Here is a 24,596-nt window from a genome sequence, read left to right on the forward strand (position 1 = left end):
TACAGTTCTGGTAATTCTTCTTAAAGCAATTACTATCTGCTAAAATTTTTGTATTGTGTGATCAACACAACAAAGACAAGTACCATATATGAAATGAAGAAAAAAAATTAAAGAATTTAAATGAGAAAATCACAGCAGAATGCAAAATCCACATGGAAACCATGTATATGAAAATATTTAAACACTGTGAAATTAGTTTAAAAGCTATCAAAGTAGTGCAAGATGTATTGCAATCTGCTGCTCAAAACCAAATAAAAAAATGTACAGTTTTACTTATATTATTGTTATCAGTGGAAAAACCTGCTTTAAACAATGCCTTTTTATGTCTTCAGATAGGAGATTTTCTTAGAGAGAATGAAAGTCCAACTTCATACTGTATGGTGATGTTGGAATTGATTTTTTCTTCCCTTTACTGTTTAACTAAACACTTTTGTAATGAACATTACATCCACATCTGAATTGCACCTTCCAAAAGAGAAAACCTGCTGGCAGCTCAGATGTAAATTCACACACAGTAAAATAACTGCATGCTACAAACAGCACCAAACAGAACTCAGTGAGGAAATTTCTAGTTTGATTTGCCTAAAACTATGGAAATAGAGATCTATTTCTAAGAACTCCAACTAAAACTCAGAATAAAGCATATGATACAAATTAATTTTTCTACACCAATGCAACAGAGGCAAAGGAAAAGGTCTGTGTCACATTAACAAACTAAATTCCTACTAAGAAGCCTCAGAAATTGAGAAAAATATGGTTAATGGAATCTCTGCAAGAATCAATAGATTCCACTATGGCCCTTACACAGCACAGTATATCAACAGAACTAATATTATTTTAGTAATGTCTCCAGCATTATGGTGCTGCCACCTTCCCTTTTCTGTTTTCACCTCTCTATCTTCCATTCATTCACTGTCAAGCAATGTAGCTGATCAATTCTTATCTCACGATTAGCAATGGAGAAATTTTCTACTTAGAACTGTTGAGGTAGCTGAGGGTACACTTCAGGCCATGGTGAACACATTTCCCCTCTACTTTTAAACAGATGCATGATGTCCGTACATGTTTAATGAGCCTTTCACCAGGGAAAAAAATAATTTATGCACAGAATATGCACAGAGAATGTCCTCTTGCAAAGGTCCATCCAGAACTCCAGTAAGAGGTGAATACATTTTGTTGCTCTGTCAAATGTTTCATATATGTTGTTAGAAGTAGATGAAAATGTAGATGTTTAATCAGTAAAATACTGATTAAACATTCTCATTATCTACAGTGACAGGGACCAAGAACAAAATGCTCCAGTAGTTACTCCTAGAAAGGAGTGTCTTCAAGCAATGACTAAAACTTGAAATGAGCAATACGTCCTCTTTCTACTAAGATTGGGATAGGTGTCACTTCTATGGAAACAGCCAAAACAGGAGGGTGTCAGCATCTGAGAAACTTACATACCTAGAAGGGAAACTAATATAAATAAATGGCTGTGCATACATGCACACAGTCTTCCTCTCTCTCCTAAGACAGCCACAACCATAAAACATAACTTGGAAACCAGAAAAAAAATCTATTCCATCAAATTATGACAAATGAAATGAAAAGTCTTTGGAAAGAATCTGCTCTCAGAGTTAAAAACCAATGTATTTTGCCCTAAGAAAAAAAAACAAGCAACAGTATCAATGGTTTCCTACCATCAATATTTCCAGAAGGTATTACATTCTACATGGTCTTACAGGACAAGCATGCCTTTTACAGTCTCAGGCAGTAAACCCTTTCCCACTGTCACCTAGTCTGAGTTCTGCACTTCCAGCTCTCTGGTAGTTCCTTATCTTGCTTTGATGAATGCAAGAAAATCTGAACACTTACTAGAGGAGCTTCTGTTCAGAAAGAAAATAGAGGAACAGTTCTTTTCAAAGCAGCTTACTTTCAACAAATCAAAAATACACTATACATGGGGCCATCTGTTCAAGAAAAAGAAAATACCCTGATGTGCACATGCTTACATACTTCAGGAGCATTAGCTGAACACTTTTGCTCACAAAATTCCAGGTTTTACCTTGTGAGTAAAAATCCTCTATCCATACAGAAACTTCAGTGAGTTCTGTCCACCCTGCTTTAACCTGCACTGACATTTTTTCATAAATTCTTCCTCTCTATGACACCAGAAGTTAAAAAGGAAGAGAGAAAATTCTACATTCAGGTATAAAGAGGCAGTTATCTGTAAGGCAGTATTTCAAACCAGACATACATTTGTCATCAAAACATGTCTCACTCTCCTGCACCATGCAAGGAACTCCCTTAAAAGCCCACATGAACTCCACATTGAGAAGAGCAACCAAAACTCATCCTTTCAAAAAGCAACCTTCACCTTTTTCCATACAATCTATTCAACTGTGTATTTCCCTTTGCCATGCTACTTGCTCAGGATCACAATCTCAGGGAAGATCAATGTTCACGGCACTATGAACATAAAGGAGCAGTGTGTAAGCAGGGTGACTCCTTAGCCTGAGCTGGATGAAGCACCACTCCCCTCTCCCCCTTTCAAATGTTAAGAAAGTTTACTCTGTGCCTCGCTTTTATTTATACAGGACACAGCTCTAGCTTTGACTGAAGCATATAGAAATCACAATGCCTGCTGCCTAAAGAGTGGAAAATCCACACAATGAAATTCCATAGACACTACTACCATGGTAAAACAAAACTGAAATTAGCATCCAGGTTTTTTTCAGTTCTAATGAGATGACCTAGAAGATTCATTATTGTGACTAGAGCATGAGGGAGTAAAGAATTTTTTTCAGGCTTCTTAATAACTTTTCATCACCAGTGGTATCTATGGTACCACCAACTTAGGCAGACTCAATTGTTTTTAAATTTACTAATTACTGAATATCTTTGCTGTGCTCCAAGAGAGTAGTGTGATTTTCCAACCTATATGCGAACCCTACGTAAGAAAATACAGTACCAGTTTAATGCTTTTGAGAAATTTGACAGGAACGGTGTAAAATACTGGCCCATTGAAAATAAACAGCAATGCAAATTTTTTTCATTATGTTTAAATTGAATCCTAAGATTCAATATAAATTCTCAAACTTTTATTTTTATTTTACACAATTCTCTCATCTCTTTAGCCCTGTGGATAGAGCTCTGAATATTCACTTCACTGGCTACTGGCAGAAGACAAGTTACAGATGCAATTCCCCCGGAATGTCCAGGGGAGACAGATAAAAGCTACTGAACTAAAATTAAAATTAAATATTAATGACTTTCAAAAGGGAGCACAGTTTCTCTACAGACTCTCTTCCAGTTAGCTCCTATACCTTTCACAATTTGTCTATCAGTACCTAGAAAATTAACCTTACCCTAAATTTTTAATCATGGAGCAGTCCCATATCACACACACACACTATTGCCAGGTTAGAGTTAAGATTAATTTTCAGTTTCTTTGGAAAAGTAATAAGCATACATACAGAAAAAACTCCACTTACTCTATGCATAGCCCAGTACATTTCAAGTGTGAACATATCTGAAAGCTTCAGTCAGAAATGAAAACAGTTTTGAAATCTCATTATAAGAGTTAAAGAAAAGGCCCAATCAATTTAAACACCAGACAGCACAGATACAGAAAAATCCTTCAAAAATGCAGTTCACATTTACCATTTCTATCTACATGGAAAAAGGCGACAGTAAATGACTTACCAGATTAACAAAGTATAAAATTTTTTAAGGTTTCACTTATTTTCTCTCTGTGAAAAACAGTAGGGGCACACTGCTCAACATGCTAATTCACATCTGCCTCTCAGAGAATCTTCATAATATTGGTTTTACAATTCTTGAACACTGTGGGTTCGATTTCAAGAATTTAAAAATGTTACCAGAGAACACCTGATTTGAAAGGAACACTTTCCACTGATCATATAAGACAGGCAATGTATTGTATCTGAGGGATTAAAACTGCTTCTCAGAAAGCTATCAGAGATACAGGTGCTTTCCTTTAACCACTTTGTACTGCACTCTGTAAGGTATTTCCACACTGACAGATGTGTCATCTTCTGAACTAAACCAGGAAACAAAAAAGGTAGAGGGACAGGGGCATTACAAAGAACCGTCTGGTGTAAGGGAACTGTTTCCAGCAGACACCTGCAGACATGGCAGCACAAACTACTGCCATCTGGAACACAGACATCCCAAGCTCAGTCCCTCATTAGATGAAGGCTTTTCTATTCAGATTCCTCGTTTTCTTTTGTGCATTTCTGTAGATCAAGTTGAATAATATGAATGTTCATGCAAATCTTTTAAAAAAAATAAGGTAATGATCCACTCCAAGTTGGGCTCAATCATTCGTACCTTCTAAGGCAGGAGCCATAGCCTACGAGGCCAAGTTAGAAAAAGCTAAGTTAGACTGACAGCATTACAAGAATGCTTGAAAGAAGACAAGTCCAAGGTAAGGTACATGCCTCAGATTCTTCATGCCTTTTGGGGGCCAAGATACACCTGACATTCTGTGAAGATCTCACTTCTCAGAAGGAAGGAGAATAATTAAAAGGAAAAATATAAAAAAATTACAGTCAGCATCACCTATAACTTATTTTAACCCTAGAAAACTCACACATATGTTTTGTGCTTTATTGGTAAGCTAACACATTGACAAATGTTATTATTTAAAAACCTATACAAAATCCTCTAGGAGCAAATCTAGCTCAAGAGCAAAACCAGAGTGTTTGACAACATGAGGTTTTTTGTTGGTTTATTTTTTTTTTTTGTATTTACAGTGCAATTGTCAGGTTTGAAGCATATGTATTTCAACTCCTTTTGGTATCTTATTTGGTAGATATAAGTAAAGTGAGAGTTTTCCCTTTGTTCTTTGAAAAAATGAAGCAATTCCTTGAATTTATTTGCCTTTAATCCTCAAAACAATTTCTGTAGCTCACACCAGATGCCAAAAGAGAGTATGAGAAATCCCATATCATCTGCAGATGGACTAGGCAATCAAAATGGCTTTACTACACTAGGTTATGGCCTCTGTAGAAGCTCTCTTCGTAAGTGTCATAACAGCAAGAGTCAGTCCCACCATATAAGCACACAATTTGGATTTTCAGTAGAAAAGTTTCCAACTACTGCTTTTGTGATCTAAATTTGAGCAGTATCAGCCAGATAAAGGAATTAACTCTAATCCTAACTTCCCCATCTCAATCTATCACTCTATCCAGTGCATGACTCCACTTTTAATTCCTGGTTAAAACCAGTAGTTTGCACCAGTTATAAACGTCTCAGGCACAACACTATTAAAACCAATGTAACCCAAATTTCATTTTATAACTCAGCCAGCTGAATATAATTTGGAGATATTAACTTTAACCAAATGCATTAAAAGAATACACCTTATATGGTTCTGCTGTTATTCTACAAGAGAGCAAGCAGATGACAGGACACTAGAAAAACTCCTGGAAAACCACAATTATCCCACAGAACAAACTGAAGATTATTTCCTTTTTCCTCACCTGCTGTGTGCTGGCCATCCCACTAGGACAAAAAAACCACAACAAATACAAAACAGTAAATCTCCACTGGCGTAAGGAATACAGAACAATCTGACAAGCCCAACTTAAAAACTATCAAAAAACTGAGTGCTTCTGTCTAGGGCTGGTAACGGGTGAATTATTTTTCATTCACCTTTTCTGTTGCTGTAAAACTGTTGAGTGGTTTTATTGTACATACCATTCCCCCTTGGCAGAAGCCTGTCTCCATCTCTTGTCAAATACCAACTCACCTACACTTATACCTAAGCTTCATCTCAGGGCTGTAAGCCTTCAAGTAGGATTATTAAATTATCTTATAAGCAAAACAAATAATTTCTTTGCAAATCACAAACCTCTAATTGGTTATGCTGAGCACTCCAGCTCCATCTATATGGAGCACTCCAGCTCCAACTTTAACTTTGCTAAAGTTAAAAGCAAATGCTTCATCTTGAGTATTCTGAAATTTTTACGAAGTACTCAATAGAAACAGAATTATAAAGCCTGTTTATCTTCCATAGGCAAACAAAAATCCCTTATCAATAACTTCTAGTTAAGGCTGACCTGAGCTGAATCAGAGCAAAAATCTATAGTGAAAGCATTTGCAAAATGCCAGCTCCAAACCTGCACCCAGTTTTGTAAAAAGGCTCTGCTCAAAGTAAACAAAACCAAACCAAACCACCAGGATTGACATTTAATATCAAACAGCTTTCCCACCTCTCCATACATTGCACAAAATCTGCATCACCAGTGTCACAAGGCAGTTATTGAAAAGGCATCATCATGCTCACTCAAGGCAGAACTCCAAAGAGTTGCTTTTCCTTGGAATACTGACACACATGGGCAAGAGTATCTCCTCTTGCTCAGGAATTTGCCCTTTTGTCACTCTTATTTTCACTCATCCTTCTCTTCTGCATTCCCCTGCTGCTTTGAATGCTCCACAAGCACTTTTTCATACATGAAAGCAAAACTAAATCATACATTGATTTTACACTGTAATCTTTCTAGTTGAATTCTACTTCAAGGAAAGTACTTAAACAATTAATTTTAATCTACCAGCAATACAATTTTTTTCCATTATGTTCCAATCTGAAGACAAGAACAAATCCAGTAACAGAACGTCAACATTAATTTAGGAGGAGAAGAAAAATTACTTAATAACACTGCAGAAGGATACCATTCTTCAATAGGTCATGGATGCATATAATTTTCAACAAATTCATTCTTGTACCACTGTATATTCCTGCTAATAGGCCAGGACATAACTGAAAAATTGTTAATACCTTGCTGAACAAACTTACAGAGTGGAAAGAGAAACTAACTTTTATAGTCTCTGTTTCCCAGATCAGCAGTAAAACTGGGAAAAGAGGCAAGACACCTCCTACTTGCTTTCCCTTGAGCAAAGGGCAGAAAATGAGTTGCAGTTAACCATGAAATGCAACTCCATATTCTATTTAATAAGTGATACTAAATACTACTATAGGCATGTTCTAGTGAAGAAAGCTGTGCACCTAGAGAGCCAGAACAGCACAGAAAAGCAACAAGAATAATTTGCTACTATTTTCATCCCTCCAACTGGAACCTGTAAGCACACTCAAAACTCAGGAAACTTTCTCTTCAATAACCCAGTTACGGATAAGTGTTTTGTAAAGGTGCTCATGTCCTTGCTAGAGTACAGTACCTTGCTGAATGCAATTTAAGGCACAACATAAAAGGAAAGAAGAGTTTTCTAACACAAGGGAGGGGAGGAAAAAAAGAGTCTGTTTTGGACACAGTAAATGCCACGTCACTTTAACTTCTCCACCCACCCAACCCTGAATCTTTCAGAGAACAGGGAACCAGAAGGTGGCCCAGACATATACTAAGCTAAAGGGTTTCCACTGAGAGTCTAGAAGCCAAAGCTCCTTTTGGCTAAGCAAAAAGGAAGGCTGGGTAGAAAACAACTCAACCCTTGCAGTTAGCTGCTTACACAGGTTCTACAGCCTCTCAGCCTCAAACCTGATGGAGAACACACAACAGAACATGGGACTTCTCCACCTGCTCAAGAACACAATCTCACAGTAAAAGGATTTTCCTCAATTTTCCAGGGACTGAATTCCTTTGAGTTTCACTAAGAAAAGGGAAATGGAAGAAATAGATTAAACCTGGCAGCTCTAGAAAGAGTTTTCAGATTTTAAAAATGTTATTCTAATCCTGGTTCATAAGGATGCTTTTTAACTAAAATGTTTTATTATTTGGTGAACATGTTTAAAGACTGATTCTTAGTCACTGTTAATATTTAATAATGAAATTTAGAACTTACTTTTTTTAGTTAACAAAAAGAAGGGCTACCTACACACACTTACAAAATAAATAAACTTAGTATTTGTCCTGTTTGTTGGACAGTTACTGTTTTTTAGTTCATTTGTCTATTCATAATTTAGGAATACAGCAAACCGGAATTTCATAGAAGGTTCACAAACACAGGAACTTAAAATCGATTACTTAGTTGAATAAGAAGTTATCACAAATGCTTTGTATTTATTTAGAGGCACTGCTACTGTTAGTAAAAATGACTGCTTTTATGATAATAAAATGTTAGTAAAAATTTCACAGAAATCATCTTCAACTTGAATTTTTATAAATTATGTGTCATCACTCAACACTATTATCTGCCTAGCTTTTTTTTAATAGAAAGTAGCTAGACTCTTATTTGAACACCTTGCTAAGTCTAACTAAAGAAAAAGCTGCCATAAGAGAAAACAAAATTTACTACTTGAACTATTTTCTGAAGTGTCCTAAATGAACATACACTCTCAAGTCCTACTGACAATATCATCTTCAGAAGTCTGAAGTGAATAAGCCATGAGTTCCCCCTCCTTGTAAGTTCAAGCACAAATAATTTCTCAGGTCCAGGTGTGTGGATGGAGTCACAAGTGACCATTCTGTCTGGGGGAGTTACTGCAGCTTGCTGTATGACAGAGAAAACAGCTTCAAGTTAAAATAATTACTCCTGTTCTCCTGTAAATGGACATTCTCTACTTTGCTGCAGTACCTGCAGAAAACACCACAATAAGAATCTCAAAATCCCTTTCACCAAGGCATGGTCAGCGGTACACAGTGCTGCTCACAATGTCAGATGTTTATGCAGTACTAACTCACAATAAATATCTTATAAATCAAGTGCAAAATAGCTTTCTTTCTGTCAAAAAAAAAAAAACTCAAGTGGGAACAAATACATGAAATCTGACCTTTACATGAAGAAAAGCTCATTTAGTTACTACCAAGAAAAACTGGTTCTGTTACGAAAGCTTTCATCACTCTGCATTTCTAAATCTATTAGATGAATATTCCTATATATTCTTCCTCAGCTAGAGCATACCAGGACCCTGTCAAACAAAAAGAAAAAAAAAAAAAAAGGAAAAAAAAAAAAAAAAAAGTGGAAAAAAAAAAAGGACTGAAATGCACTGGAGACCTACTGCTACCCACAGCAAACAGATACATTGATTTGAAGAATATTACCAGTCATCTTGAATTTGGACTCAGACATACTCTTATACAATTCAGTTGTGCACAGGTTTAAGAGCTCATTTAGAAAAAAAAGAAAATATTAAACTGGAACTCTAGCTGCAGCCACATATCAACTATGATTTTCATGTGCTGATTATCAAAACAAGTCACTGTTATGTCTCTCTTACATTAAAACTTTACAGTTAAAAGTTTCCAGTCATACAATAATTTTAACTCTTTTCAAATAATAATTATGGACACTAACAGAAGCAGTGCAGAATGGAGAAAAATGTTTGAACAATTTCTAGACATTAACTTTTCTGTGTCAATTGAGTAGATGTCAGCACTCATTATATGCATTTGCATTTTTGGGATTATTTACACCTATCAAAATTTTGTCTAGATATTACTGAGTCTCTAGGAAAAAAGAAGCCAGCATTGTCAAACTCCAGCTTTCAAATTGCTACTCAAAGTGTTTCAGCAGATGGCAGTTCTGCTGAGAACCTGAAGCTAAGCAGTGACTTTGCTGAGGCACAGAAAATGTCATGGTGAAAGACTGCATTCACCTACACTGGGATCAACCTTCTATTTCTTCACATATTGCAGGGCAAGGCAAGTCAACAGAGGAGAATGAAAGCTTGTCTATGAAGACCAGTAATGCCATACTAAACATTGCTAGAACACAAAGGTAAATAGCACAGTGTATTTCCTTCTCAGCCTGGAAATAAGCCACACTGGTATTTGCCTCCACAAACACCCTCTAAAGTGTTTTAAGTTTTAGGGTAGTTTTTCTATTCTGAAACAAAACACAAGACAGAAGACAAAACTCCAGCATCTTTTGTTAAAAGAGCAAAGCCTGTAACTTACAGAATTACCAAAAAAGAAATGAGTCTTTTATTGCTGATTGAGCTCACCACAAACAACTTCCAGTGACTACGGGGTCAACTTTGAGCAATCATTTGAGATGTACAAGTGTACTTTTGGTCATTTCTAATGCTTACTAACCTCCCAAGACATCTACTGTCTGCTTATAATTTGCTTTCTACTTATATGGGACTTTTTCCACAGAGCTGGACAGAAATGCCCCAATCCCAAAATATAAAAGCTCCAGTTATTTAGGAGCTGAAACCCAATAAAAATGCTACCAATGTTGCTAAACTATTAAGGTAGATAAATGCACATAAATACAAAATAAATGTTTAGAAAGCTCCAAGGTTCTTCCTTATGCACTGGATCATTAACCTTGCACATCATGAAATTCATCTGCTCACTTGTTCAAGTAATGAACAGCTAGGATATGGGTAACATTAGTAGTTAAAAATATACAAACCAGAGCCTCCTTCCATATTTGTCTGATCAGAAGCCTTAATGCAGAGGAGAGAGAAAAAAAATCTTGCATTTTGTTCTGAAGACTATTACTAGAGGTGCTCTTGTTGAAGCAAGAAAAGAGCAACCTCAGAAGATGGACTCTAGAGAGGACCCTAATCAGGTTGCTTCTTCAGCTTCAGCACTTCTGATCAACCATGGCAAAGCATTTGCATCCAACCTGAGTGCAACCCAACAGCTCAGAATCAACACTCCTGATTCATGGTTTCCAAATTATTTGGCCCAGTAACAGTTATTTATACCAGAAGATTAGGGGTGGCATTACAGGATAGCAAAATCCTATACTGAGTTTGAAAAGTCAAGCAGTCTGAAATAAAGAAGTGCCTGATCTAATCAATTTTTTACACTTGTGATCTGACCTCTTTATTTAATTTTAAATTACTTTCATAATGCATGCAAGTCACAGAGCCTGTCTTTTAGAGGACCCTTAACTGCCTTGCTGGGTAGAATGAAAGACATTCAAAACATGCAATTGGAATTTTACAGCAAGCAAAGCAAAGCTAAGCTCCTTTCTGCTCTTGACTTTGTTTTAACCCCAAGCACCATTCCAAAGAAAAATCAAAGATAACTAAATTCTACCTAATTTCTCTGCTACAGAATTTAGAAGACTTTTATAATGTATTTACTGTATTTATTTTCAGAATGTTCAAAGTTATTCTTAGGTTCACCAAGAGAAGCATTAAATACCTTTGCAGTTCCATAGAGTTATGGAGATGTGTATTTTTAACACTCAAAGCATGGAAAATTTTGTATCCTAGGGGAGGGAGATTAAGAAAGGACTGCAGTTAGAAGGCTTCTCAAAGTTGATACCCAGTATCTTTGGATGTTCAGCATTCGTGCTTTAGATTCTTATCTGTGTACAGTGAACAAGAATATCACCACCTCTGACTCACACAAATGTCAAGATGGTAAATTACTTATTTTCTTGAAGCACTAGGGGGCTAATGAGTTCTTTAAAGAAATTCTCTAAAGAAAATAATTATTCTCTATTCAGCTCAATGTTCAAATGTCATCCCTATAATGCTGCAATTAAGAAGGCATACCTTAATATTACTTAATAGTAAGGGGGCCTATTCATTAGAAATACTACTGACCATGGTGCATTCAGAACCCCAAGCATCCTCACATCAAGGCAGAGTAGCTGTTTAAAGGAGAAATTTTCAGCAAACAGAGCTTACCTAGATGATATTTAATTACTTGTGATCTAAACCAGGAGATTAGGCCAGTAATCTTGTGCTTTCCTGTACTCTGATCCTTTTATCATAATTAAAAGACAGTTACAATGCATACACACAGACTGGCTTAATTATTACAGCACTGTAACCCATCTCATCACTTCCTACATCTTCAGTGCCAGATTCAGTCAACAGCCTATGCTTTCTGCAAAGAAAGGAACAACATTTTACAGGCTGAACTACCAGAGATGCAGTTGTTTCAGGTGACTTTTCAAGAAAGGCCTTATCTGTATCTTCAGCATAGGATTACATACACACACACACACCCATGCACATCTGCCCCCATAATAGAGAGTCATCTACTTAAAATTAAGGATAAAGATATTCCTGCTGAAAACTGTTTTAAGCTAGTTTTTTCTCCCTGACTAATAGTTAAGTGATATTTAGTCACTTATTTAGTAAGAGATATTTAATGTGGTAACAAGGAAAAGGATTATCTAAAGGGGTATTTTTCCCCCAATGCTTGCAAATTAGTCCAAAAGTTTATATTTTACTTTTTAAAAATTCCATCTCATTCAGTGTAAAATTGTAACTTCTTTATCTCTGAAGACAACAGTCATTAAACTTCTCATTTAATTAATACTACATGGAAACTCACTCAGAGACTGTTGGGCTTTTTTTAAAGAGGCAGGAAATTATAGCTGTATTGACTAAATCTGCATGAGCAGTTTGCCCTCTGGTGACTAACTTTGTGAGAACGTTTTGCAATACATATAAGAAGACTGGTATTAATAAACAACAACTGGCATGTTTGCAGGCTCCATAAGAAAAATCATTAAAGGTATTAAAAGAAATGGTATGCATTGATTGTACCAGTGCAGTATGATTTCCTTTAAATTAAGAGAAAAACAAACTGGAAGGTAAAAGTGTCAAGAAGATGAAGAACAGAAATTCAACTGCAGAAACAACACATACAGAGAAGAACTGAAATTCCAAAATTTTGCCTAAGACTTCTGAAGGCTAAGACAAAATAAAGGAACAAAAGGTCCCTATCTGCATACATTTCTCAAGGGCATGAAAGGCAAGTAAAAAATTAGGTTGTCCCAAAATCAGTAGAAAAATAGTATCATCTCTCAGTAACTGATGAGGAAAAGAAGTGCAAGACAAAAAAAAACCTCAACTTGTCTAGTATGACAAAGAAATCCTCATTGACTGTGAAAAGGAAATCAAGTCAGGATCCTAGCTAGCTGTCTAGCTGCTAGATCACATTTCTTTCATATAAAATAGCTAAAGAACTGAAAAGTCATCAGTTACATTTTGTTCTATTATCCAATCACATTTGTCCCACACACCTGCTTTCCCTAACAGCTTAAATCACCTCAGCAAACAGCTGTACTTCCCTTACAGCAAGCTGCTCAATAAAAAGGTCTCCACAAGGGAGGTTCTTCTTGGTCTTGCCCTGCTTATGTATGCAAGGACTGTTGAAATGTTGTCTGAGTTAGCTGCCGTGACTGTTCACCTAAATTCTTTCCCACTGTCCTTAGCTAAGAGCTGCTGTTGGACAGTAACTACTTCCATTTGGAGATGCTCAAGCATGTAGATGTACAAGTTAATAGTAATGACAGAGGAAAGGAAATGCTGGGGGTGGAATCCAAGAAAGAATTACAAAGTAGAGTTAACTTCCTAAATCACTATTGTGTCTTGCTTGAATTCACCAGGTTCAGTTAGTTTCAAGATCAGTAGAAGCAGGAAAATTTCTTCGATGATCACAAATATTGATCATAAACACACATCTTCCCAGCTACCTCAAAACATAACTTCCTCTTGGCCACCTAGCACATAACCTTAGCACTCTAAAAAAATAAATGCTGTTTCTAGACTCCTTCCCTTGTAAAATACCTTCTGAAAACAGCTCTTTCACCATCTGGCATTCCTCCTGCTCTCTCTCAGCCTCTTATGTGGCAGTACAAGGGAAAACAAAAAGGTAGCTGCTAATCCTGTACAATTTTGAGGTGACATTAACAATCAGAATCCTAGAAAACATGCAGTCAGCTCGACAGATATCCTTATGAATTTCTAAATACTCCTCTGGCAGTAGTGCCTAACATCTCCAATGGCAAACTACATTTTAAATAAAAGACAAACCATGAACCTGCATAATACTTTTTAAAGGAATGAGTTGAATGATTCTAGAACACGTACTCTGATATTGCCCTCTCTTCTCAGGCAGAAAGAGTTAAATATCCTCTTTTTATTCCCCAAAGGCTGCTGGTCCCACGCAGAGGTGCCATGTTTTAAATAAAACATGCTCTCTCTCAGTAACCACTTGTTCTAATTGGCAAGGCAAGGCTGGGTCCCCAAAGCACACAGCTCGTTAGATTCAGTTTAGATTACAAAAACACGATGAAACAAACTGCATCGAAATGTACAAATTAACAGCTCAGGAGTGCACGACACGGACACGGAATTAGATTGTAATACGGAACAAACTCCACAGGGAGGCTAAGGAACAAATCACTAGTGTCTCTATAAACTATAGAAGGGTTCCAAATGAGCACATACACAAAACAGAACACATACTTTTCCATAAATCAAGCAAATTGCTAAATTAGGAAAAAAATATAACATTTCTTCTTCTATCTTATGCACACATTTATAGGGGAACAGAGTCATAAAAAAGTTAAATAAATTAAACCCGTGGGTTGCACATCCTCAATAGGTAACTCCACTTTCATGCTGGCAAAGTGCAAACATCATGGCAATTAAGTTATATTTCTAAACATTTTTTTTACATCAACACAGAACCTATACACCAGAGACTAAATTACAGCTGGTGCTTCAATGAGTCATTTGGAAAGGTTACAAGTTAGAAGGGGAACAAGATATTAAGAAAAGAGAAAGAAACTGGCTTTACCATTAAAAAAAAAAAAATACTAGAAAACAAAGCTATGAAAAATTAAAAATAATGTAAGTCTGAGGAAAAAAAGGGCTTGAGCACTTTTCTTTGCTTGCAGATCAATCTGTACAATGGGACTGGCAATCCCCTGACATAAGAAAAAGAAAATACATGGAAAACATCAGTGATGTCTTGTCAAGACAGAGCAAAAATTAAATTAAGACACTTTCGTAGTCTTTTCAAGTAGCCAGTACTGAGAAAAGGTCATATTTTTGTGTGAGTGTATTTTATATTTTTAACAAATAAGCCCCAGTCTACTAGACTGAATTCTGCAAGATGCAATCCAACAGCCATTAATGTCCTACAGGGTAGTTTGCTGATAGGATTGATTGACTGTAAAATGATAGCAGTTATTAATTAAAAGGCATTCAATTTTACTAGACTGTGTTGGTGAAAAGACCCTTATGTGACAGGATAATGCCCCACTAACTTAAAGAAGCCATAAAGAAGAAAAGAGAAAAAGAAGAACCTGCTCTACCTCAATACACAACATCACTTGAGTGGCAGCTGTGAAAGAAATTCTTTCTTCCACTAACAATTGCACAGAAACTTCACGGGTCTGTCCCCCATCAGTGCTTGCCCCTTCCCACTATTTCATCCAGGGGAACTTAAAGGAGGATGAAAAGGGACAAAATAATTGAGCACACCAAACCAGCAGCTGAGCCATTGGCCCGGCTGACACCCTTCATTGCACTGCTGTGTACACAATGTCTTCACACAGCCAGGTCCTGGGAAGGTGAGGGTTGTGCCTTCTACTCAGCATCTTCCACACCTTTTTATACAATGCACAGCCATATCATATTGTCACAGCCATATCATTTACTGTCACAAAGCAACACAGGAGCACTGTACTCTGCAGCTTCCATGCCACAACAATGCAGATAAGGACAACTCAAGTCATGTTTTACTAACTTCACTCAACATGTGATCTGTATTTTAACTCCAGCAAGGCTGGAAAGCTTCAGGTATCCCTCTCTCCCAAATTTCCAATTCTCCTGTATATAGTCAGACCTAGGAAGGCACTGTATTAAATATGCTAGATGATTTGGTTGATGTTTACTTTCGACAAATGTAAAATGATTAGTCCTAAGCTTAGATCATACAACTGTATTTAAATAAATTCATTTTCTCCTGATTTGTATTTCCCCTCTATACCTTTAAGACAGGTTAGGGTTAAAAGGAGTCAACTAAAAATCCCATCCCCACCTTTCCACAAAATACTGTCCTGTTTTAACAATCCAAAACGAGCTACTACTCAGATTTTTAAATTTTTTCAAAGTCAAAGAATAATGCATACTAACAGAGTAAAAGAAATTATTGGGGTCAGCAGTGCGAATCAAGCGTATAAATAACTGAAGCAGTTTATCCAATTTTTTCTTAATTCCATTTCATGGTGACTCTCTTTTTCAAGCTTAGTGCACATCTCACATTTCAAGCTTACTAATTATGCTAAGACATCTTTTTCCTATCAGGTTTACCCATTTAGAAATTCTTTGGGTACAGAGTAAAAGAAATTCAGTGTATGCCAAACAATATCTATGGTTATATCTGAAATGTTACATTCTTTACTAGAAGGTGCTCTAGAAATACGAAACATTTCTGCTACCACTGTAACAGCTATACAATTTTCCAAAGAAATATTTAGCTGCAAGCTTGACTATGTAATGGAAGTTAAAGATGAAGCTTGACTACTTTCAAACTCTAGTCAGTGAGGGCCATTTTTTGTAGCAAGCAGTCCACGTACTTCAAAGCACAAAGATGTGAATACAGCAGCAAATTCTAACCTAATGAAGCAACAGATTGAGGCACTGGCTTCTATTAGGAGCCAATAAAGGGAATACCATATTGAAAAAAGAAATGTCTTGTGTTGTGGTAAAGAAAACTAGTTCTTAGTCATGTTTTCGAATTTCTGGAAACACTTCTTGCTGCTTTTCTAACAAAGCACTAAAACTTGTGGATTCACATCAGAAATTACAAGTGTATGAAAAATACAAACATAAAATATTTGTATCATTGATTTAGGACTGAAAAGTTTATGAACACAATGCCTAATGAAGCATAATTTAGTAATTACCATACAATAGGGTACAGCAAAAAAAGCGTAACTTGAACTAGCAACATGCAAGATGCACCTGCTGAAAAGATTTCCAGAAAGCAAGCTGAAAGCTTGACTAAGAATCAAACCAGCAGTTAATTAACAGCAAAATCTATTTAGGCAGGAACACTGATTTTTGCCAGCTAATGCTTACAATAGGAGTCATTACTGCCAGACGTGGCAGCAATAACAGACAAGTTGTAAAGAGCTCCCAAGATTTACAAAAACTGAGAGAAAAGGAAATTGTACTATTCAATAAGTCTGAGACACAAAAACCTGCCAATTTTGTAAGCTCCAAAAACTGCGTGTGATTTAAGCATGACAAAATAAAGATCTGCTCAACAAAGGAGGAAGGTTAAGATATGCAAAAATATTAAGTAACTCTATAGTCAGATACCTGAGTTCAGGCAATAGATGAATAATCTGATACTTCTAGATTCAGATGATAAACAGACATTAATATGTACTATGTTTCTTTTTCACTCCTTATTAGATCTTTTCAATTCAGGAACATAAAAAATACTATCAAAATTTCAAAATTTCATAACAGCCTAGCACAGAGTTAAGCATATGTATTGAAAATACAGATGCGGTTCTAGCAATACTGACTTTCTGCTACTATAATGAAGATTAAAAATTTCTAATTTTTTACTCATCAAGAATCCAGTAATTAAAAAAGGTGTTTTACTTCAACCTAAAAACAAGACCAAACTATGAGTGGAAGCCCCTAAAACTCAGACAATTCTTGGGTTATAGGGTTGAGTTATTTTTTCAGTTTCAGTAACGCTGATCTAGTTACTTTAAGTAAATAAAGTTGTGCTTTGCACAACATGAATATAAATATTGCACAGCTGGATTAAGGGACAGATACCCACCTCTAGAAGTTCCAATTACATGTTCAGATAGAATTCCTATGATTTTGATTCACAAATCCACGAAAATTCTAACCATATTTTAACTTCTTCCAATTTTGCAATTGCATCTCTCCACCAAACCATCCAGTGCTGCACTTACCTTTAGCTTCACACACTACTGAAAAAGCTGAAATCCATTTCCTGTACCTCTCTTTCCATTGCTGATAGAACATAGCACAAATTAAGCCTTCCAGGGTCATAATCAAATGGAATAAAATAGACTGCATTTTTGGGGGGTGATGTAAGTAGAAAGTCTAGTCTTATCCTCTTCTCTATTTAAATTTTTGTTCTTACTCTGTAATAGTTCATTCTGTGACTGTTCCCAGAGGTTCCAATTAAAATTGAATTCTTGAGGTACATGTGCTGTTTCCATGAATGCAGAATTTCTGCCTGAAAGATTCTACTTTATCAAGTGGCATTTCAAAAGGTACTCAAACAATGTCCCTACCTGAAGTTGATACTAGAACTTCCATAAACCTAATGGGAGCAAAGATAGGTTAATAAAGAGTACTTTTGAAAAATTTAACTTATCACTGTCCTGTATTTAATCACTCAAAATTCACAGTTTAGTGTATTGAAAAAATAAATGCTGCAGCATTCTTGAAAGATGTGGTGTCATTAAGGGAGATACTCTCATCATAATTTAAATGTTTTTACTTACCAGCCTATATCCTGACCAAAAGAATAAACATCAAAAAGCCTCCCAAGCCCACACTACTTTACTGCATTTGTATTCTAGATGCATGGAAAGTCTGAAGTAACTATGTCTTCAACATCTAAAGAGCATATTTATTTGAAGCACTTCAATATGTAGGGTTGCACTTGTTCTGTATCTGGAGACTCTGAGGCATTGATAACACATGGTCAGCACTGAATTGGAGACAGAATGTTGTGAAGTACTTTGCAGAAGTACAATTAACTTGAAATTACTTCAGAGAAGCTCTTGAACATTTTAGAGTCTGTTGCTTCTACAGGGTTTAAGTAAAGTCAGGTATTCCTTATTGGAATAAGCAGATCGTGTGAAGAGGAGGCAAAGACAGCTGAAGAAGGTAGCTAACTTCAAGCTCTTCTGCAGTATTTATCAACCCTTATCTGCAAGCTAAGAACTGGTCTGGAGCAAAAGAACAGCAATTTTGTGGTTGTACAGAAGAGCTTAGTGAACTTTTTTGGATCTACATGAACACACTGGGCAGTTACAGACAAAGGGCTGCATGTATCTGTGCAGTATGCAGCTCACTCTTGCCATACACTTAGCACTTCTTGCCAACAACTTATCTCAGTAATATCTAGTGAGCACTGTTCCCATGTTTAATGTATAAAAAAAGTACAAAAGATAGTCAAAATAAGGAATGTTAGTCTCCCTGCCATATTATCTGGTTGCTTTTGCAGTTTGTTTCATCTTTGCACAAATGTGGGTGAAAGCTCAGTGAATTTAGTTTGATAATAAATTTAGAAAACAGAAGCACTTGGTCAAACAATAAGGCAAATTGACATTACCCTTTGCTCCAATTCTGGCCTAATTAATCCAATTTATGTCAAACTTGATCATTTTTCCCCCAAGGGATGGGTGTCATTTTTTAGGAATGGTATTCTCAATTTTAGTGTCCCACTGAAACTCCAAACCACAAGCCGCTCCCTCTCTTCCCTTCCCCTAGTGGGGAGGAGAACTGGAGGCACAAAGGTAAAGATCTCAGGCTGAGATAACAACAATTTACTGGAAACAGCAATGATATAAGAGAAGGAACATTAACAGTGACAATATTAGTAACAAAAATGTACCAGAGATAGGAAAGTGGTTCACATGCAAAATGCTCAGAACTGGCATTACCCAACCACTCTCTCTGCCAGACTTTCTTGACTGGAAGACAACCCCTTCTCCCTGGAGGAGTGTCCCTTTCCCCCACCCCTGGCGATGAGGTGAGATGGTGCAGAATAACCTCATGTAACCTGCACAAAGTAACCCTGTCCTGGCAGAACTAGAACTATGGGGAAGCCAGGAAATGCAGAAGCAAAGAAGACTTCATGATCATGTATTTACAAACTTGTTGATAGTTCAGAAAGTCTGAAAAACCTGCTAAGATAGGGAGGTTCTGTGAATAAATCATACTGTACTGCAAACAGAATATTTCATCCCTTCAGGACTTGTTGCCCTTCTCCCCTGATATATGTAAGAAAGGAATGCTTACACAAATGTAAGGGTTTCTCCTGCAGTGTGTGTCTCAAATGATTTTTTTTTTTTTAAAAGGAAGACTGGTTTCTTCCCTCTAGAAAAAAATTATCAGAAAAAGTAATTTAAAGAGTTACTAACCTTTTTCATTGTGTGGATTTCTTTTTTCTGAAATAAAAGAAAAAGGAAACGATGGTCAAGAGAAATAGTCTTTTGAAATTTTCCCTCTGCTTCAACACATTTGAATAAATAACCTGCCATTTTAAAAGAGAAAAAAGAGGAGCTAGTTTTCACATCCCTTCTCTGGAGTGCCTGAAACAGTGAAAAACATCTTTCAACACCTTACTTGCCTAAAATCTTGCTACCTATGGTGGTTCAATTTACAGAAACAGGAGTACATATCTTTCTATATCAGTAGGTAGCTATAAACCCAGTATAGAAAAATATGCTAAAGCTATTTCAGTAACATCAAGGAAAAAAAAGAAAAAATAGAAAACCACTTTTATGTTGGAATGATGACACTGAGAGGTTTTGAATTATGACTCCAACAGAGTTGGAGTAGTTTTCATACTACTTGTTGAAGGAACCATAGTTAAGATCTAAATAAGATAAACTTGTCTTTTTCCACAGCACCTTCTACAGTACCTTTATTCCAACCACTAGCAGCTCTTTAAGTTACTAAAACTCTTACAAAGACTTATGTCATTAAAATAAACAGGCTCTAAGGAACATCTTGAAAAATTAAAAACATAAGCTCTCCCACCTCCACCCCGCCAATCACATAAGGTCTCATCTTAAAATTTACAGCAGAGAAAAATTAACTTTATCAGAGGTAATGGCATTTCAGAAAAACTGCAGAGTAGAAGCCAAGAACTTTTCTTTTCTTTAAAAAGAAACAAAATTACAAACAAACAAAAAAAATCCAAACCAGTAAAAACCAAAAGAAAAAATGCTCTGTCTAATGCCTGGTCTGCTGGCTGCGAAGTGCTGGGTACTCTGCTAAACTCAGCAAATGAGGGCTGGGCTGCTTTGATGTCACAGAATCAGAACACCTGCATTGCTGAGTACACAAACACAACTACTTACAGTGCTAGCATGAATGTAACAGTCCTACTGAGTCAAATCAAAGACTTGCTTGTGAATGTGGACAGTAGGGAAAGAGTACAAGAAATGACTTATACTTTCTTCAATATACCATTTCCAGAGACCCGTGCCTTTGGAAAACAGCCAGAGAAATACATTTTGCTGAACAACCTTTTAGCAATCTTTATTTCCCAGGTGTTTGTTTAATGAAGTGATGTTGAACCTTAGATCTGAAATCTAAGTCAAAATTCTTTTTTTTGTTGTTGTTTTAAAAATGCAAAATAAGCTTTAAAGTTTAAAAAAAATGCTGGACCTTTTAAAATTTTACCTGTTGCCCCAAGGCAGTTAAAAACCATGAGCTATGACAGCACCTTAATTATAATTAAAAGTAAGCTTACAATACTAAGTAATACAAAAAAATTGATTCAGAAGGGCAAAGCTAGAAGCTGCTAACAGGACAAGGTCAAAAACAATTCTTAAGATTTTACACAATAGCAATGACCTTACAATAGGAAAATAATATGAAGTAATCAGAACAGCCCACCAATGACTTACTGATGATTTAATGTTCAAGGGCTGCAAGTTAGAGGAAATGAAATGAGGTGTTCTATAGCAACTTTTTATTTTAATTTTTTTATTCTATATATCAGAAGTTATTACACAATAAATCCTACAAAATTCCAAATTACAATTCAGACTTATGTGTTGTGGAAACCACATCATCCATACAGGAGCTGAGATGGCAATGGGGCTCTGTAGTACAAGGATGTACCTAAATTCCTGAACTTCATGAATTAAGTTTGATGGGTACATTTACACAAGAGCTTCTTGATTAGCAAATAAAGGAAGCACTAAAGTGAGGAAAATCTGATTACATATACACACTGAAGGAAAAGAAACCCATGCACAAATCCTAAGGGAGAAGCCAACAATGTGGTTTCAATAATCTAAGGGAAACACAAAACCTTTTACTGCACTTACCAGCAAAGCATTTGGAACAGAGATTCATAGTCTTGCTGGACCTGGGGCAAAAAATAAAAAAAGTAGAGCTAAAAAATTCATTATATTTCTAATCAATACAGGGAAGTTTGGGGGCAATGAAGCAAGGGTACAGAGAAGGTAAGAACTTAAATGGCTAGGAATCAAAGGTAAGTGGCTAGAAGTGGCTGAACTAGAAACAAGAATATAGAAGACTTTGTATGGTAACCTCTTTCCAAGAGTTTCCAAAATATGACTTCCACACATTTATCTCATATATGAAAACAAATTTACTTTACCATTCAATATATATGTTACACATTCATCATTCAAATCTTTGTACTGCAATGTGAAAATAATGATAGATAGGAAGCACCAATACATTCCATTTGAATAGCAGACTCCCCTTGGCAACAGTTCTGCAGTCCTGACAAATCCTGAATACAATACAGCAATGGAAAAATTAAAGTATTGTACTTATAAGGACACAGACAGATGTGCTCTTGGAAGTCTAGATGGAATGGCTTAACTAGTTATTACATCAAGCTGTTCATTACTACCCTCAGCTGTATTCAGCAGTCATTTCAAATAACCTGGCTGACTTTGCACCGACATGGACTAGGATAATTCACATGGTCCACAAGGGTGGCTCAGCTTTGAGGGTAGCAACCTTCAGCTGAGAGAAAAACAGCAGGAGAACACAGCAATATCTTAAGCCTCCCAGATGCCTACAAAGTGCATATGCAATTATGCCACAGGTGTCCAAACCTCAGAGAGTCAGCGGCCTTACCAAGAAAAAATTTAAAATTTAAGGTTATAAGACCTCTCTAAGGCTCCAATGAAAATACCTAAAGCAATACACTATGTTAACCCCAGTTTACAAAAAGTTCTCTTCTAACATCACATCTCCTTTACAAAGTGAACCTGGAGAATATTCTCTAAAATTCTCTGTGTTGGATTATCTTTAGGTAAGAATGAACTGGTTTCTGTGCACACTGACCAATATTTGATTTGTTCAGCATTCCTGAATCAACTCTGCCATGATCTACAGGCATTAACGCCATCCTGGGCAAGTCTGAAAGCACCTATTAACAGGCAAGGTTGCACCAAAACTGTCCATGCCCATAAGATCTTTTTTCCTCCCCAGAGCAGCCTCCAGCTGGAACACAATTTAGCCAATTTAGTTGCACATTTCTCTCTAGAAAAATACATACAAGGAAACAACTGAGACTACCAAAACAGTTGTTTTCTACCTCCAACCAAACAGGAAAGGAATTTTGAGAGGAGATCTGAGTCTAACAACACATCAATCATAAAAACTTGCCTGTTACCTTGAGACAAAAAAATTTGACAACTTTTTCAAAGCAATTGTATCATAAATGAACACATATCAGAATTATAGATTCTCCCTGCCTGAATTTGCAGATGGTTATTTTAAATTACTTTCTAGTAACAAAGTAAACCCAGACCTGGTCAATCATATCTTAATATCAGTCACACCAAACATTACAGATGCTTTTCAATTCATGCCCATCTGAAAGCTGGTTTACATCAGGCTCAAAAATTCTATAAGAACACATATCACTAGAGATTTGAGACATAACCATTTGCCAGCTACAGCAAGAGCCACAGACACATGAAAGCTAGTTTTAAATGCAAACAGTATGCGCACAGGAGAAAAGTTAATTCCCAAGAAAAGAAAAGCAAAACAGCATTTGTAGCCACAGAAATATCTCTTCAGATTGGTAGATACCCAAGGATTCAATGTGTTGATGGTCTACACAGATTATCTACCTTCAAGAGAACTGCAATTACAAACAGCATGGTGAGTGAACACCTCCAGCATCAGCGTGCTGCAGTTCAGTACTCACTGCTTATGGGTTAGACCTTCTGGAGCAGCTCAATATGCCAGGCAGGACCTTCCCTGCAAAGCCATTAAACCCCAGGGGCAGCAAAGAAAAAGAAAGGCAGAGTTCAGCTGGTTCATACTGATGACATTGGAATGGGAATGACAAATGTTTTCAGTGGTATAATCAACCATCTCAGCTGTTAAATATCAATCCAAAGCCTCATATAATATTTACTTATCAGCACACAAACAATGGAAAACACAGACACAAACACAACATAGAGCTCTGTGAAAAAGAGTAAAAAAGGCTGCCACGTACATCTAACACACAAAACTCCATGAAATTTTCTGAAAGGACAGCACTATTGGACAAGTGACCTTGTAAGCCAAGTAACACTGTTATAGTTTCAAGGATCACTTTCCCTTAGATCCTTGTATACCCCTTTTCAAGGCATCCAAGGCAGTCTGAGGCTGCTACAAGGATGAGAACCCAAACCTTGAGTGGATTTTTTAAGAGTTTCTTTTACATAGCCACTTATGTGACAGCACATACACACAGCAGCACTAAACTAGAACTAAGAAAAAAGAGTAACAGCATTGATCAACAATCAGCTTCTTTATGAAAATGCAATATTTATTTAGAGCAACAGTTTTATAAAGAAAATGCATTACGCAGTTTATGTACATCAAATTTTGTAGGTCAGTGTATACCAGTAAAATGTTTGACAGCCTTTTGCTATACTGCAAATCCCTCCTCCCACTGCCAGGATCTCCTCTTTTCAGCAGGCAAGGGTTCACTCACCAGACTTAAAACTGAGCAAACCTGCATACTGGTGTTCTCTCGTGGAGCACATGTTAACCACATCACTGGTTTAATTATTTCTCAGTGACTACAGAACTCACCAGAAGCTCATAGTGCCAGGGAGGAACACAAAAATGTAAAATTTCTTTGTTCCCCACAGCTGTCTCAAATATACCATACATCTGCAATCTGTTA

At 36.5% G+C, this 24,596-nt stretch overlaps 1 protein-coding gene across 2 annotated transcripts in view; it reads right to left on the bottom strand.

Moving 5' to 3' along the window:
* ZFAND3 (zinc finger AN1-type containing 3) overlaps nucleotides 1-24,596 on the bottom strand; it is a 134,889-nt gene that overhangs the window by 80,021 nt on the left and 30,272 nt on the right. For both annotated transcript variants that reach the window (XM_059467670.1, XM_059467671.1), the window contains exons 2-3: nucleotides 21,754-21,794; nucleotides 19,831-19,857 (exon numbers count right to left, since the gene is read on the bottom strand). In XM_059467670.1, coding sequence (XP_059323653.1) covers nucleotides 19,831-19,857; nucleotides 21,754-21,794 — 68 coding nt within the window. The remainder of the gene's footprint in view (nucleotides 1-19,830; nucleotides 19,858-21,753; nucleotides 21,795-24,596) is intronic.

The sequence above is a fragment of the Ammospiza nelsoni genome, chromosome 3, assembly GCF_027579445.1.
Source record: "Ammospiza nelsoni isolate bAmmNel1 chromosome 3, bAmmNel1.pri, whole genome shotgun sequence".
Lineage (NCBI taxonomy): Eukaryota > Metazoa > Chordata > Aves > Passeriformes > Passerellidae > Ammospiza > Ammospiza nelsoni.